The 17,081-nt window shown below is 44.0% G+C and overlaps 1 protein-coding gene across 1 annotated transcript; it reads right to left on the bottom strand.

Annotated features, from left to right (window-relative positions):
• Positions 1-3,363: 3,363 nt before the first annotated feature.
• Positions 3,364-15,366, bottom strand: Perp (PERP, TP53 apoptosis effector). Its single transcript, NM_022032.4, has 3 exons — positions 15,031-15,366; positions 6,760-6,900; positions 3,364-4,787 (listed from the first exon to the last, which is right to left on the bottom strand). Exons 1-3 carry the CDS (start codon positions 15,242-15,244, stop codon positions 4,561-4,563), a joined length of 582 nt encoding a protein of 193 aa, NP_071315.1. The 5' UTR covers positions 15,245-15,366; the 3' UTR covers positions 3,364-4,560.
• Between the last annotated feature and the right edge of the window lie 1,715 nt (positions 15,367-17,081).

The following is a 17,081-nucleotide window of genomic DNA, read 5'->3' as shown; positions in this document are numbered from 1 at the left end:
AGAAAAATACCTGGAGCCTGCTGTCCCACTCTGAGACTTTGGAGTGGGTGTTGGGCAGGTCAACTAACAGGCGCCCAAAGGACAGACCCCTAACTAATCTACTTATCACTTGCTCTCTATCCTCCCTTCATTCTACCCCACCCCCACGCAGTTGTCTTCAAACTTGCCACCTGGCGCCTCTTCAGCACTCACCAAGAGGCATAGCTGTTACTTCATGGGTTAGCTGCTGTGAACAATGTCACTCTTGTATGTGTGCTGCTGTGAACAATGATGTTACTCAATTTTTCATTGTCTAGAAATTTGATTTTAAAAAATGTATGGTTAGCTAGCAGAACCCTCTCATTATGGATTATTACCTATGATACTGATGTACTGTTTTGCTTTTTGAAAATTATCTTATTTATGTACATTCCTGCCATTGCCCCTCCCCCTTCGCTGTCCCACAGTTCCCTCACTCCATTCCTCCTCCCCCTTGCCTCTGACTGCCCTCCACACACACACCCCTTGCCTCTGACTGCCCCACCCCCCAGCACACACACCAGGTATCACCCTTCCCTGGGGCCTCAAGTCTCTCAAGGATTAGACAGATGTTCTCCGACTGAGGTCAGGTCAGTCCGCCCTCTGCTGTATATGTATGTGCCTGGGGCCTCAGGGCAGTGTATGCTCCTGGTTGGAGGCTCAGTCTCTGGCATCTCCCTGAGGACTGGGTGAGTAGACACTGTTGTTCTTCCTATGGGTCACCCTCCTTGAGCTCCTTCATTCCTTCTATTCTTCTAGAAGAAATGCACTAAGTTACTCCAGCACCTGAACCCAAGACTTCTAAAGTACAAATAACACCCCCCGCCCCTTTGCTTTAGGGTTATTTATACTCTCCATAGAGCACCTACTCACAAATTTATCTTAATAAATGATCTTTTATTTTTTATTAAACAAATAAAAATCCTGTTGCCATAGTAATGTGATTTTAACTCTTCTGTCTACCCATGAAAAGTATTTGAAACAAAACATCCAAAAATATAGCTTCACTTTAGCCTTTTTCCCATTCCCTAGAACAGTTGAGTAAATAAACCAAATAGGAATGGCACAGAGCCTGTGAAGAAAGTAAAGGACCTCAACATATCAGCTCTTCGGTACATTCAATGGCAAGTAGCACTTAGCACATCTGGCTACTCACAATGGGTGCATGAGATAATTGTCTGAGAACATAACACTGATTATTTAAAGGGTGGGGACTCAATGCAATTAGGCAACAAACACTACCTCAGCTTTGCCATGGGAAAACTCAGCCAAGACACTGTTGGTCTCTAGCCAGTTTTTCAGTCAGGCCAGTGCAGAGTTCTTGGGACTTTTCCTTGTGCTTATTGTGGTAGACCTGTCCTGGGAAGTCTGAACCTCTGAGGCCTGGAGGACCTGTGTGCTTGAGTAGGGATACAAGAAATGGGACACTGAGAAAGTAAAGACACTAAGTGTGTCTTTTTCTCTAGTGTTTTGGGTAAAAGGCTGCTGTCCTATCACCTCACCGCCCCCTCTAACTGAAATACAATGTATTGAGGAGGCAAGAAGAAAGTCAGTTAGATCAAAACTCAAAGATGAAGTACCTGTTCTAGAGAAGAGGTAATCTGTCATTCTTGGCACAACAGACTTCAGTTTCTTAATTTCTGTATCCATTATTTTCTTGCAATAGCTACACTTTTCTTTTGGCAGATGGGAATTTTAGCACTGATTACCACTTCAAATTCCAAACCAGTCACAGAAAAGCTGGATTTAAAAGTAAATAGCGTAAGGTGTTACCTAGACTGCATTGCATTTATGATGAAATACTTACCTCATGTATCAAAAGGCAGAAGATGAAAGGCATGAAGTTCAGGCCCTTTACCCCTTAGCCAAAAGAAGCAGTAAGGAGGACTGTCTCCATCCTTCTGCCTGCCTCACTCTTCACAGGCACTGTGGGAGAATAAACTTTCAACCAATGATGGGGGAAGTTGAATGGGAAGTAGTCATGGAAACAAAATGAAGATTCCCACCTCCACCCCCCTGGATGGAAGAGGACCCATCTCAAGAAAGGCTGGTACCAGGAGATGAGAAAGAGATGAACATTCAATTGAACCACACACACGATGATGCTGGGTATCTGAGTCTGCAGGCAGTAAATCTCCATCAGTCGCTGTTGGCCCAGCTTGATAGACAATTGCTTGTTGAGGAGGAAGTATGCATTAGACTTTTAGAGTTCACTAATACATTTTTTAAATTATAATTGAGATGAGGGGAAGGGTTAACCCAAACCTAAGATGTACAGAAATGACAAAACAGGTTTGGGCTGGTGGAAATTGATTTTACATGTTTTCTGAATTATCTAAGTTTAGGCTTAACAAACTGATCAATTTTTAACACAAACCCAAATAAATAATGTAATATAATTGTGTTCTATGAAAGCTACATACAGGGTTTATGACAGTGAGTTACTTATGTACCACAATATACAAGATTAAAACTGTAGGATGAGCCGGGCGTGGTGGCGCACGCCTTTAATCCCAGCACTTGGGAGGCAGAGGCAGGCAGATTTCTGAGTTCAAGGCCAGCCTGGTCTACAGAGTGAGTTCCAGGACAGCCAGGGCTACACAGAGAAACCCTGTCTCGGAAAAAAAAAATGTAGGATGAATTTTAAAAAACATTATTGAATAACTAAACAAAACCAAGACCCTTAAAAGTGAGAAATGAAAACTTCATTTTTATCTAATGTTCTGATCCATTGAAACCACTTTTTAAAAAATTATCTTTAATCTTTTCTTTTAGTCCAGTCATTATCCCCCTCCTGGTCTGCCCTCTTACACTTCCTTACTCCATTCCCATTCCTTCCCCTTCTTCCCCCACCTCCTCTCCAAGAGAACCATCCCTCCCCCACCCCGCCAGGCCTCTCCACTCCCTGGGGCCTCAAGTCTCTGTAGGGTTAGGTGTGGCTTCTCTCACTGAGGGCAGACCAGGCAGGCCTCTCCTGTATATGTGTCAGGGGCCTCATATCAGCTAGTGTACGCTGCCTGGTGGGTGGCTCAGTGTCTGAGAGATCTCGGGGGTCCAGGTTAGTTGAGACCGCTGTTCTTCCTATGAGGTGGCCCTCCTCCTCCTAGGTTTCTTCTGACCTTCCCCTAATTTAACCACAGGGGTCCCCAGCTTCAGTCCAGTGGTTGGGTAAAAGTATCTGCATCTGTAGTCAGCTGCTCCTTGGACCTCTTGAAAGGCAGCCATGCTAGCATTGAAAACACTTTTAATTCCCCACTCAGGATGGAAATTTAGCAACAACAGCAAAAAAAAAACCAAAAAACAAAAAACAAACAAACAAACAAAAACTACAAAGCAGACACAGGATTTGAACACCTGGTTTATTGGGGAAATTGGTAATGAAAACTTCAACTGTCTTTGCAGCACCTTACAAAATAGTGTTCTGATAGTTAAAACAAGCTCGTTTCCATTAGGTAAGTATAAATGGTAAGAAAAAGGTAATAGTAGCCCTTCCGGTATGTATTCAGAGACACGCATTCCCAAATTTTCCACTTGCATGTACTATACAGATATTTTAAGTCTGCTTACCAAGGAAGACCAGGTTTTTAATTACATTTAGGTTTCTGTTTCAGTTAAAATCTATTCTAGCTGTCTGTGAGCAGAGCTCAGTTAAGGGAAGAAGCACTGAGAAGAAACACTGCCATGTCTTCTCCTAGGATGTCTGCATGGCACTGCTGTGACAGTGGTGACCCTCCTGTGCCTTCCTACCTGACCTCTTCACATCCACCAGTTGGGAGGGATTAGGCCTAGTCCATCCTCCCATCCGGTCTACGCTGGTTCTAAGCATACACACACAATACTACAGATGTGCTAACACGGCTTCTGCCCACACCCTACCCCTCTACACTACGGGAAAAGAGGAAAATTCTTAGCATTTCAGTAATGACAGCGGCTTAACCTCAGCCACGTTAGAACACTTTTCTACGCATCAGAGAAAGTCAACATGAAGCTTAGAAAAACAATAATTGTTCAAAACACTGACTAAAAATTCTCACAAATGATGCTCACTTAGGAAACCAATCTGCTTCTGCTTCTTTATGTAACTGAAAACTCAAAATAAGGTCTTTTAAAAAAAAACAAACTAATTTCAGGATATTTGGTCATGGAAGTTTTGCCAGTGACTTTCCTCCTCTGTAGCCCTTAGCAGAAACAACCCATTCTATGTGGAAAAACAGAAGCCCCATCAGATTATTAAATGAGAGGCTGCTGCATTTCTACCTTATCAAGTTTCACAGGCATATTCTTTAACAAATGAAGCTTAAATGGTATAGAATTGACATAAGGAAAAATTAGCATATACTTAGCAAACAGAATTCAAGTCTTTTTAACTCCACACGACATACATGAAACTTAACACTAATTATGAAGAATTTTCTTTAGCATTTATTCTAACATTTCTGATCATATGAACATTGCCCAAACGTAGGTTCCTTGTGCCTTGGAGAACAGTTTCCTCCTCAGATCCATCTTGCAGCAGGCTTTTCTCAGGCTCTTCCTCCCACATTAGGCTGGGGGATAGAAGTACCTGGGCTTGGCGGCCCCCAAAAGGTCATCCTCGTAGTTGGGGAGGCAGCAGAAGAAGAAGGAACAACCAATCAAGATGATGGTGGCCGCCCATCCGAAGCCATAGGCCCAGTTATAGATGTAATTAACAGCAGGGTTATCGTGAAGCCTGAAGGTCTGTGTGTACTTCACGGGGTAGATTACCAGGGAGATGATCTGGAATATGGCTAAAGAGAAGAGAAAAAGAAGTTCACAGTATGCCGCTCAAATGAACAAATGCGTGAGGGAATGCAGGGTGTGCTGATTAGTGTTTGGCACCTTGACACAAGCTACAGTCTTCTAGGAGCAGGGGGGTCTTGACTAAAGACACACCCTCATCAGACTGGCCCATGAGCATGTTGTGGGGCATTTTCTATATTAATGATTGGAGTAGAAAGGCCCAGCCCACTGTGAACAATGCCACCCAAGGGCATGAGGTCTTGGGTTTCATAAGAAACCAAGCTGAGCGCTGAGCAAACCAGTAGGCAGTGCTCCTCCACTTCTGCTTAATTTCCTGCCTCTGGTTCCTCTGAACTGCTGCTGTGCCTTCGCTTTCTGATGGACTTGGACTTGCACCCTTTCCTCCTCAAGCTGCACTTGGTCATGGTGTTCGTCACCGTCACCCACGGCATACAGAACAATCTCGCCAGTCACAGTTTCTCCCTTTAATGATAATTCCTCTAACAAGGGGCTAGAGGAATCTTGCCTACCATGAGCCAAACTAAATGACTGTCTGCTGCATGAAACAGATGGCTGGATCCTCGCAGGAAACTCATGGAAAATTATTCTCTGTGACACGAGTATCTAGCTTGGCTAAATCATTGCTTGCCCTCACTATTGTTTCACCATCTTAACTTATTTCTAGAGTTCTACAGATAAACACTAAAGTGTTTTCCTAGTCCCCTTCCTCCTTTTCTCCCTCCTCTCCTTCCTGTCCTTTTCCTCCTCTTCTCTCTCTCTCTCTCTCTCTCTCTCTCTCTCTCTCTCTCTCTCTCTCTCTCTCTTCCTTTCTTCCCTCCTGCTCCTTTTCTACCTCCATTCCTTCCTCTCCTAACATGGACCTGCCATCAGTCTCCTGGCTTAAGCTTGATTTCTATGGGACCCACATAGTCACAGGGCATCTGGCCTAGTACCAACACTGGCTATACAGATTGTCTCTCCGAGTTCATGGCTGGAGTTCTGCCCTGTTTCCCCTGTGGTCCTTGGTTGGTATGTTGAAAACTAAGATGAGGCCTGATTTTATTCTATCAACACCATCTCTGGCCTCAGAAAACCAAGTTTTGCTACTTTTTCTTTAGTAATTTTATGCATTTTACTTTTATAGGTGTTTTTGCCTGCACAACTACCTGTGTACCACATGCTTGTAGCTTTGTAGAAACCATAACACTTGGATCCTCTGGAAGTAGGGTAACAAAAAGTTGTGATCCAACATGTGGGTGCTAGGAATTGAACCTGGGTCCTCTGGAAGAGGACCGTTTGAGAGATCTCTCTAATGACTCCGTTTCATTTCAAAATCTAACTGATAACTGAGACCATGTCACTTTGACAGGTATTTGCCAGAAACTTCAAATAGTCCTGACTCCTAAATCCCAGAATCTTGCATTCTATTAATAAAAGTGTACTCTGAGCTTTGTCTACCTACCTGCATCTGTCTTCACATCACCTATGACTGAGCCACCTCCCTGGCCCAGGCTCTATGCTACAGATTTCACCTACCCGGAATAGGATCTATGCTGCAGATTCTAAGTCTAGCTCCTCCCTACCCTACCTTATCACCAGATCACAAAACTCCTTCAACAAGTAAAATCATTTGGGGATATTCAGGTCCCTTCAGCCAGCATGGAGCTGATAGGAGGTCAGGAACGTTACTGTACTTCCAGGGCAGGTACATCACTAGTCTGTGGAGTCGGTTTGAATGGATGGAGATACTTAGAGAGAAACACATAAGACAACTCTTGTCGCTTGAATTGAGAGAACAGAAGACCATCTAAGGCATGGAGGCAAAGGGACCAGATTCCTAAAACACATATCTCCTCTAATACTTTTGCACTTGGTGACCCACTTCCAAGGACAAATCAGGTCTTCCATAGAGATGGAATAGAACACTCTACCCATGCCCACTGAAAGCACAGATGCAAAGCTGATGCCACTCGGTCTTACCAGCCAGTGCGAGGAGGCCTCCAATGACTCTCAGGAAAACAAGCATCTGGGGTCCACACAGGGCGAAGAACGAGAGAATGAAGCAGATGCACAGGATGATAAAGCCACAGAAAAGCGTGGCTGCAGCTGCTCGTCCCCATGCTGCATGACAGAGACAAGGACACTTGTAAGATAAAATCATAGTGGCCTTCTCCGTACCAGGAAAGAGTTTTGGGAGAAAGGAGGGATTTGGTTTTACTTTGTGAAGGGTTAGGAATATTTAAGTAACTCTACATTTCAAGGGAAAACTTGGTGATTCATGTAGAGAATATTATTATCGTGTTTTGTTCCCCCTATATTTGATGGCAAATGTTTGCATCACTAAAATGTAAGTTCGTCTCCTTGGCTCTGTGTTCACATAAATAGATCCATTTTTAAAACTCAGATTTGAATTTACATGACCATGATAAACATTCTTCATACTGAACCATTCAAGCTACACACACTCTTCCAGAAATGCCTCCTCTTTAAAGGGTGGTTATTTGGTTTATATTAATGTCTAGTTTCATTCAAAATTTATTTCCCAGGAGTTCATTATTGACCGTAAAAACAACCAGGATGAGACAGACTGAATTCTAGGTTTGAAGCCCTACACAGGCTGTGCTAGACTTGTGTGCTTCTGTTCTGCAAGGGAGGAGATGAGGGGACCCTCCAGATGTGCACAAACCATTCAATAATCCCTGTCCTTCAACCTGTACACACTCCTCATCTCTTCCCATCCAACCAGGCCTTCAGAGCAGCAGCTAACATCAGGATGTGCACCAACTCATCAGAACCAGTCTGGGGGCGCTCACGCCATCCTCGTTTCTAGTTCAGAAGTGAGGGTACACATAGATGGTAAATACTTAGTTTGCTTTCTAGCCTGTTTGAATCCAACACATAAGTTTAAAAAGATATAACTTAGAAGTCATGAAGTACATCTACTACAAGTCCATGATCTCACAGTTGGGTGTTGGTTTTGTGTTAAGTGTGCTATATTCAGAGAGCTATGTGACCATCACCATTAACAATTCCAGAATATTTTCATCCTTCCCCAAGGAATTCCATTCCATCTGTAGTCATTCTGCCCCCCATCACCCCCATCCCAGGTTCTAGCAACCACTAATCTTCTTCCTAAATTGTGTATTCTAGATATTCCACACTTGGTGTGACTGGCTTCTTTCATCAAAGGAAGTATTTTTTAAAGATGAACCATTCTATAACATAAATTAGCACCTCATTCTTTTTCTGCCTGGCAATTTTATTGCACTTATTCCCACGCTTTGTTTGCCGAATCATCTGCACATACTCTTACTTCACCCTTCATTGAATTTTAAAGGGGAGTTATGTGCCCCTTCCCTCGGCCCTGCTTCTTACGAAACTAGAGCACAGCTAACAATACACTCACATTATGCCTGGTCATTTCAGTGCTCAGAGTCAAACAAGGGGTTTAGAGGCAGCCAAAGCTCAACAAGGCTCTGCCTCTGGCCCTTGCTAACCTCACACCAGTCTCCTCATCTGTGAACTCAGCCTGGCTGTGAGCTGTCAGGATAAGCACCCCCATGTGAAAATCATCCTTTGTTAACTCCTTAGCCCTTCCTGTTCAAAAAGTTCCTCTTCTGTTCCCATAACTTCTGTCCATAATCTCAGATTTTCAACCCATCCCACACTGGCACGGCTCTGTGTCATCCCTGAAGACTTCCATACCCCAGTTTCCCAAATGTGGACTAAGCAACCTCCCATTCATCCCCTTCTCCATGTGCCTAATGCCCTGCAGGGAGCCCTGCGGGGTGTATGACTGGCAGGGGCATAACAAATGAGTAAGGAGAACACACATCTTTATATGTCTTCAAATACCATGTTTTCCTACAAATGCCCCCCTCAGTAGCAGGGGCAGAGGTGTGGGGTGAGATGCCCCATGATTGCACTCAATCTGAGAAGTTCTTCTAGCTCCCCCAGCAAGTATTATTCATCCTGTCAGATCCACAAGAGATTGTAGGGTGAGTTTGGTTTAAAAGCACATGACTAGTGCTAAAGCCAGAATATACAATTAATGTCTCTTTCCCCCCTTTTGCCTTGTCCTTTGTGTAAGGGAATTTTTAAACAAGAAAGGACTTTGCTTTGGTAAACAGTTAATTGATCAGCTCTTCTTAAGCATTTATAGCCCACAGCTCACAGTGTCATATTAAGTAATGGTACTTCTTAAAATACAGATTCTTATGCCTTCTTCTAGATCTCCTGGGTCAGGGCTTAAAAGGCTGGATCCAGGAAGCTCAATCGTCAATAGCCTTGTGGTCCTTCAGGGCATATCAAAGACTTGTTTTAGTTCCTGCAGAAATAACTGCCTTCGTTGTGACATTTTCATACACACGTACACATACAATGTACATGATCCTCGTATTCACCCTCATGATTCTGTCTTCCCCTTCTAGTCTCTCTTGTTTTCATGTGATGTGTGTTAATGTGTGTGGAGGCAGGGGGATTAAATCTAGACTCTGTATATAACACAAATGCTATATTCTGTTTTACTCCCCCCGCCCCCGCCGTCAATCTCTGTCTGCTCTTCCCTTGTGTCCCTTCTATAAGCATACTGAAGGCTGAGAATAGGAGTGTAGATGACTAAGACCTATAAAATGGAAGCAAAAGCTTATGGGCTTCAGTATTTGACCTGAAATCACGGAGTCTGTTTGTTTGTCTGTCTATATAGCTACAGCCAACCATTACGTTTAATAAAAATCAATCATTACATTCAGAAAGGCAAAATGCATTTCCCTCTATGAAGCCAAACAGCAACAGTTCTAAATAAGCACACAGTGAACTCAAACACAATTTTTAGGAAAAACAGAAATATTTCCTACCAAGGAACATATTTTAATAACTGAACTTCTACAATCACAGACGGTCTTGAAAGTCTAACTAAATAAGTTCTGTGTAATATTGCCCTATTCATTTTACCTGTTCGTGTGGGGGAAATTAGATTAAAACAGACAGGTTACTGATGTGACTTCTGTCTCTGACATTTGGCTGAAGTATAACCCACTCTTAATTTCAGGAATGTGCAAAGAATTTCATAAAAGAAATAGCAACCTAATGTACATTTCTCCTACCAACCGCTGAAGCTATACTTGCAGTGACCCATCTGGGGCACTTTCCCTATTAAATCAATTAGCTAATGTCTTGTTTACTTAAAATGCTGAGTATAAAGAAAATCAGAATGGAAATGAAGCAACATTATCGCTTGAGAAAAGCAACTCCAGTTGTAGAACATGTAAGACCTGCTCCTTGCAACAGGGCAACACCCACACTGAATCATCCAGCTACCATTTAGACAGAAATCTTGGCATGGTTTTAAAGATCGGAGCTGATACATGGCAGGACCTCTCCAAGCAAGACAACATGTCTTCTCAAGTCAACAGCAATTTTATTTTAGGATAAAGAGACTGGCCTTACCAGGTCTCAACAGGGCCTCGCCCAGTCTGAGAAGCAGGACTTAGCATCACTTTCTCACTATATACATTTTTGTAAGCTAAAATACTTGTATTTCAGGTACTTTTGTTCTCACTCAGCTGCCCGAGAGCTTAATATCTATAAGTATACACAAGCTCTGGTAACTATTTCTATCTTACATTATATTATGATTCAAATTACCAACACCAAGGAAAAACATCCATTTTCCAAACATGTCCTAAAGCTACTATTCCATGATTTTCTGGCTCACAGCAGTTTGCAGGTAGAGCTCATCTTTATCAGTTCAGAACACAAGTGTGACCTTTCTTACTATCCAGACTTTACCACCATTCCTAGCTGTGTGGAGGGGATGCACTAGGCTGAGACAACAAAAGCAAGCAGGACTCCAAGGAGACAGACAAGTGTTTCAGGGTAGAAATTGTGTGTTTGCTTTCCTTTCCTCATAGAAAGAGCAAGCTACTGTTCCCTGTACGCATTCTGGGAATGGCCTAAGTTTGTTTTCTAGGTACTACTTTGTAAAGCTTACGCTATGGAAGAAAGCAAGGAAAAGGGGAAATGTTGCTGCTAACAGTCAGTCCCTATCTGTAAGTGTTTTGGAAACTCACTAATTTCCCTTCCCCACAAATAGTTGTGTGGTCCACTCAATTGCTCAAGACTCTGTGGGTACCAATGTGCCATCAAACTGAGGTGGGGTCCCTTCCTAGACCATCCATTCTTCAATGAACACTATCAAAGGCCCCACCTAGAGGAGCAGAGTTCCGATCAGATGTTTACTGTACTATACTCTGAGGTTCTTTGTGCCACTCATAGGCAGAAGTAAAATCTGAATATTTTTAAAAACTAAAAGACCTTACACATAAGTAGGTAAACATGGGTGAATGTGACATATAAAAATACTGCTTTGCATATTGAATAGGAAGATAAAGGCAATTGTGGTATTTAGAGTATGACATTCATTTGGAAGCTTTTGCAACAACACCCCAAACTTGCCCTGCTTGCCGTTCCTGGGAAACTTGTTACACTGAAGATTCTAAGCATGGTTGGGTTGAGAACCTGGTACCCAGTGACTTTCCCATGATGTTGATTTGTAACTCTGGAGGAGCAAAAGTCCAGAGGAAGATTAAGAGCAGACCTACAAAATGCATTGTATACAGGGCCACGCCATCATCCTGCAGAAGTTCTGGGTGGCAATAAGGAATGGCTGGCCTAAGAGAGAAATGGCGGGAGAGCCACAGGCAAGGCATGCCAGCTGCTGGAGCATTCAGACACACTCAACGCTCTCTCCTGAAGCTCAGCAGGTGGTGGCTTGGTACCACTGTACTTATACAAGACTCCTGTAAGGAATGGGAAACTACACCTTATTGCAGCCAACAGACCCTCAGATATTTCAGATCTATCAGATGGAAGAATGCAGGCCCAGAGGTCTGTGTTATAAGGGCAGAGCCAAGTGAAGTCCTTCCCAAGACACTGAGGCTCTCTGGGTGCTGCAGGCACAGAGACGTCAGGCCAGCCTGCACCGTGGGCTCAATACCTAGAGTTTACATATCATTGTATATTTCAAAGTTATTCCATCAAAGGAGTGGATGACCTCTAAATTTGCTGTTAAGAATGTGAACATACGTACATGCAGACATACGAAATCTATCTACTAATCTAACTCCATAAAATAACCTCCCATCCCCTCCCACCAGCAAACTCCCCCCAATTCCCCACAAAGCTGCAAGGGTATCATCCCAGAGAGAAGGCTTTTCTGGTGAGTTTAGCCTAAGGTAAATTCTGATTGACTGTACTTTTTTTTCTTCATGCCCTGCACTTACAGGAACCAGGGCAATTAATTTCATAGACTACTCTGATCCTGTGACTTGTAGGAAAGTAGTGCTTAGGAAAAATACTGTGTGCATCCTAAGGGATTTAAGAGATGTCTCTGGTAAAACTGAGGTTCTGTGCTTCAGAGATGAATTCCAGCCACTGACTTTCCAAGGCCCTCCTCCTCCCTCCTCCCCGTCCTCCTCCCCCTTCCCCTCCTCCTCCTCCTCTTCCTCCTCCCCCTCCCCCTCCCCGTCCTCCTCCCCCTTCCCCTCCTCCTCCTCCCCTTCCTCCCCTTCCCCTCCCCCTCCTTCTTTCAGTGCATACCTCATCCCTATACCCTCCACCCTGACATGCCAGAGCTTGCCCAGGATCTGAAGTCTGTGCAGTGGAAATTTAAAATAACTCCCTGTCACAGTATTCTCTAAACTGGAGAAGAAGGTCCCAGCATTGCACACTCACTGAAGTTTAATGCTGAGTTTGGCTTATAGGAGAAACTTGAATGATCTCTTCAATTGCAAATCTAGGTTCTTACTTTCTTCTCCACAAATATAAGCCAAACATTCAAGCAAGTATTTGCTAGGATAAATGTTAATTAAGCTGCCACCGTGACAAAACACTCAGGGTCTAACTTGGCTTATTTATTTATTTATTTATTTATGTAGGAAAATAAATGAGGTGACTGTGTAATCCAGAATTCTTAACATTTTAACAATAATAGTAAAGAATATATTTATTTATTCCTAAGAAATTACTGACCTTTATAAACTATGCATATTATTTAGTATTATGGTCACCATTGCCAAGAATGTACTTAGACCAAAATAAATGTATTTACTGTTATGAATATCACTCAGCAAAACACAATCTTCTAACACTTTGTTGTGAACGTTTTGCTTTGTTAATAGCTTTAAGTAAATATTATTTTCAAGGATCATGAAGAAGCGGTCTAGAGGGAGAGGCACAGATGCTAAATATTGGCATGGTTTAAACAGACCTACCTACCCTCCCCTGCCGTACAAGACAGTGGTCCTGCATTGTGGGAGCGTATGCATTCCATATGGTGTGAGCTCATGCAAGCACACTGTTTTTCAGCAAGGTCCTATTACAGCTTTCGGGAGACTATCACCCTAAAGTGTAGAACACCCCATTTGTTTGCAGTTGTGTAGTACACTAATGATCACTCAACACAGAGTAGGCAGAATGACAAGTATTTTAACTCATCCCTGTCTATAATGGTGAGGAGATGGGGACATCGCAGATGGCGCCACGGCTCTCGTTTCCTTCCACAGTCTGACACTAAGGTCAGTGTTCCATTGGTGTTTTGTATCTGAGAGTTGAGCAAGAGCTGTCTACCACATTATGGGAACTTAATTACCGATGTGAAGGAGATGGGAATAACTCCCCTGAGGTGTAAAATCTCTTTCACACTTATCCCGGATCAGTTTAGAACCAGGCACCACATCATGAAAGTAAGATATTTTTAAGATTCATTTGGAAAATGGAGGTTTCCCAAGGCTGATTTCTATAGTGAACTGTAACACTGCAGTGGGGAAAAGCTGCTGCTACCGAGTCATGGTTAAAGAAGCAACCTAGACAGAAAACTTGCCCTTTCCCTTCCATTCACACAGTAATGGAACCGCCTGAGGTTAGAGCAGGCACACCCTAAAAGATGAGCTTACCCTACAAGGCAAGAAACAGGGAAATGGCACTGTGTGTGTTTCACAAGAGGGCCCTACAGGCCAAATCATGTCCCAGCAAGAATGCTGCTCCTGCCTCTGCAAGCTAACTTCTGCTACTGAGTATTCTTTGGGGCTGTATCAGCCTTGGAGTGAGCTATAATTACCAAAGTCTATTTTAAAAACCTACAAGCATACCTCTTATAGCCCCTGAAAGACTTGAGTTTGAATTCATTTTAAGAAACAGCTAGGTTATTCCAAGGCAGCACAATGCCTGTAAGAACTAAAAGATTCGAAGCAATAGAAAGTCCTGTAAGCCAAGCATTTATGCCTGTTTTTAGGTAGAGCAAAGGCCTTTTAAAACAAGCAGGAATATCTGTAGTCTTCTCCTTTTATTGCCTGCCTCCCTGTCTGAGGAAGTTCTTCCAGGGAGAAAAAGCTGATAAGGGCCAGAACCCAAACCAAACAGCGTCTGGCAGAAGTCCTGGGTGCTTTAGGAAAAGAATCAAGTTATGGTTAATCTAGAAAATGAATGAAAACAAAAAAAGTAACTTGCTTCCTTTAAAGGGGGCAAACTGACCCGTAAAGCCTGCACACTGCTCCCTACACACTGCTGGTCACTACTGTCTCCATCCTAAACAGGAGGGACACTTGCTTGAGGGAGAAAAGGCTTTTCTTGGTTTTGTTTTTTCAAAGACTACTACTAACTTGTAAATCAAGTACTTGGGGCCTTTCCCTGGCAGAGGCAAACAGAGTTCCCCTGCGATGTGTACAGAGTTTCCCTGCGATGTGTTAAAAGTGGCAACTCAACTTCAGTGAAGTGTTTACTTCTCCGATTTTAAATCAGACTCAGATAAACTTCCTTAACATTCACTTTTCAACGAAGGCCACTCCCCAGAACAAGAATGAACATGAAACAGCTCCACAGCTAAGATACTGAAATATCTATCTAAATCATAACTGCTCCTACTTGGCCTGAAAGGACTTTCTCATAAGATTAAAAAAAAAAAGTTTAAGTTAGATGAAATGAAATGAATTCACCCTGGCATATTATTTATTTTTATACGTACTTTGCAATGACTGGCATCAGTTTGCACTGGTAACTGAGAAACTTTACTTTTAAATGAGTTGGAGTCTTTCAGGGTTGAGCCTGATTCGGGTCACCCAAAACTGCTGCTTCTGAAGTTTGAACTCTAAGCGGACTTTGAAACACCCACTACCCCTGACCTTTTAAAGATCAGCTCCAGCTGCTACCACAGCTCAGGCCCCCAAGGGCTTCCCGGAGGCGGCGGCCACTCACCGTACTCCATGAGGCTCTGGCAGCCATCGTCGTAGGAGCCGCTGCCGCCGCCCTCGTCGAAACACCTCCACCAAAGCGACGATGTCTGGATGTGGTTGCTAGACTGCAGCCAGCCGCGGCCGGCCAGCGCGATGATGTCGAAGGCGATGGCGCTGAGCAGCAGCAGGGGCAGGATCCACCTGCAGCGCTCGCAGGCCAGGCCGCAGCGCAGCATGTCGTCGGTGGCGGCGGGCGCGGAGCGGAGGAACGCCGGGCAGGAGCAGCGGCCAAGAGTGGTCCTGCGAGCGCTGACACCGCGACTAAAGGAAGAGGCGGCTCCCCCGAAGACGCGGCCCCCGGGCTGGCGGCGGGGGAGCGGCGCTCCAGCCACACCTTGATTCCGGTGACTCAGAGCGCACCGCCCCGACCTGCTGGGTCACCCGGGCGGCAGAGCTCAGGCTCGCCCCGGGCTCGTCGCCAGGGTGGGCGTGCCTGTGCCTCCAGCCGCCTGCAGTCCCACCAGATTGCCGCCAGCCCAGCGCACACACCTGTGGACACTCCAGCGCCAGCCTGTGCTCTGCCCTAAATTAACACAGTGTAAGGAGCATGGCTAAGGCTACACTTGAGCTCCAAGCACCGTGCCCAGGACATCCCAATAGCCTGTGAAATAAATGATGGGCCCTAAAATGTAAGGACTTGTGGGTTCAAACCTGGGAGCGTCTGTCCCTGGCTTCCACAGGCAGATCCTACACTTCCTGCCCGGATCTACCTTTGGACCTTGGCTCTTGCTGCCATAGACACGCAAATGTTCTGTGCTCTGGTGGTTCAGGCTGGGTGACCAGCAGGTCCCAGTGGCTCACTCTAGGTTGCGGAGGCTGTCTCTTAATCCGGGTAGCTTTGGTGTTGATAACTTCAGTTCCCTTTGCCCCAGTTAGTGTGTTCCCCACACATCTACCCTTTCTATCTACTTTACACAGTTTTTGTTTTTTCAAATATAAGCACGTGTCAGCATGCACAAGCAACTGAAATCCTCCCCAAATCCTGAGCTAGCTTCTGTCCCTAAGAATCTTCACTTGTAGCAGGGAGGGTGGGGCATCAGCCAGGAGTGGCGCTGAGAGAAACAAATTCCCAGTGCCAGGTCAATGGTGGCCAGGGAGAGATCAACCAGAGCATTCACTTTTTACCCCGTGCCCCGAAATCTTCTGACACCTCATGTCAGTTTAAAGATATGGAAAGCACTCAGTGGTATTTCCTTCTTACACAAGACGCTCGCAACAGAAGTAGTTACTAGGACGCATAGACTAAGAACACTGAGAAGATCTGTCTCAGAGTCCAAAGAATATCACTACCCAGCCTTCACTTAGCAGAAACCAGTAAGCATTTCAGTCCTGAAAACCGCAGAGGCACATACACGTTGAGCAAGGTTCATTGCCCACAGGACAAGTGCGGTGCGTATGCCCTAAACGTTAGGACCTAAAGGCTTTCAAACGTAATGAAAATATTTTAGCTAGCTATGTCCTGTGTGGAAAAGTCGTATTTTTACCAATCAAATGAGTTTCCACTGGTGTCTTAATGAATAATTTTGGAATACACACACACACACGCATATATATATATGTTTATATTATGTCCTCATTCTTGTGATACAATTTCCACAGTTTTGTGGAGAGGGACTCCTTAATATCAATCTGGTCAAAGGTAATTTTGACTGTTCAGAATCTCTGAAAGAGACTATAGTAATTAATTGGTTCTGTCGGCTCAAAGGGGAATAAGATATAGTTTATTTCTCAAGGTAAAAATAACAAAAGCTAAACTAATTGATGCCTAAAGCCAAGACACCACGTGACCGGCATAAACCATAACACCAGGCAATTATTACTAGATAATTTCTTACAATCAAACGGCACATACCTAGAGCTGGGCCTGATCCTTGTTTATCAGACTCCATAAACTGATTTATAAGCGCAAAAGGCAATTGGAGGTGAACTTCACAAAATTCCTTGGTCCGTGAGAGAATGAGACCACTTCCTGGTAAGATCTTTTTCAATAGTTTAGATCTTGTTTCTTGTTTG

The sequence above is a fragment of the Mus musculus genome, chromosome 10 (assembly GCF_000001635.26).
Source record: "Mus musculus strain C57BL/6J chromosome 10, GRCm38.p6 C57BL/6J".
Classification (NCBI taxonomy): Eukaryota; Metazoa; Chordata; class Mammalia; order Rodentia; family Muridae; genus Mus; species Mus musculus.
Note: the sequence above shows the minus strand (reverse complement) of the source record. Positions and strands in the feature narration are given on the sequence as shown.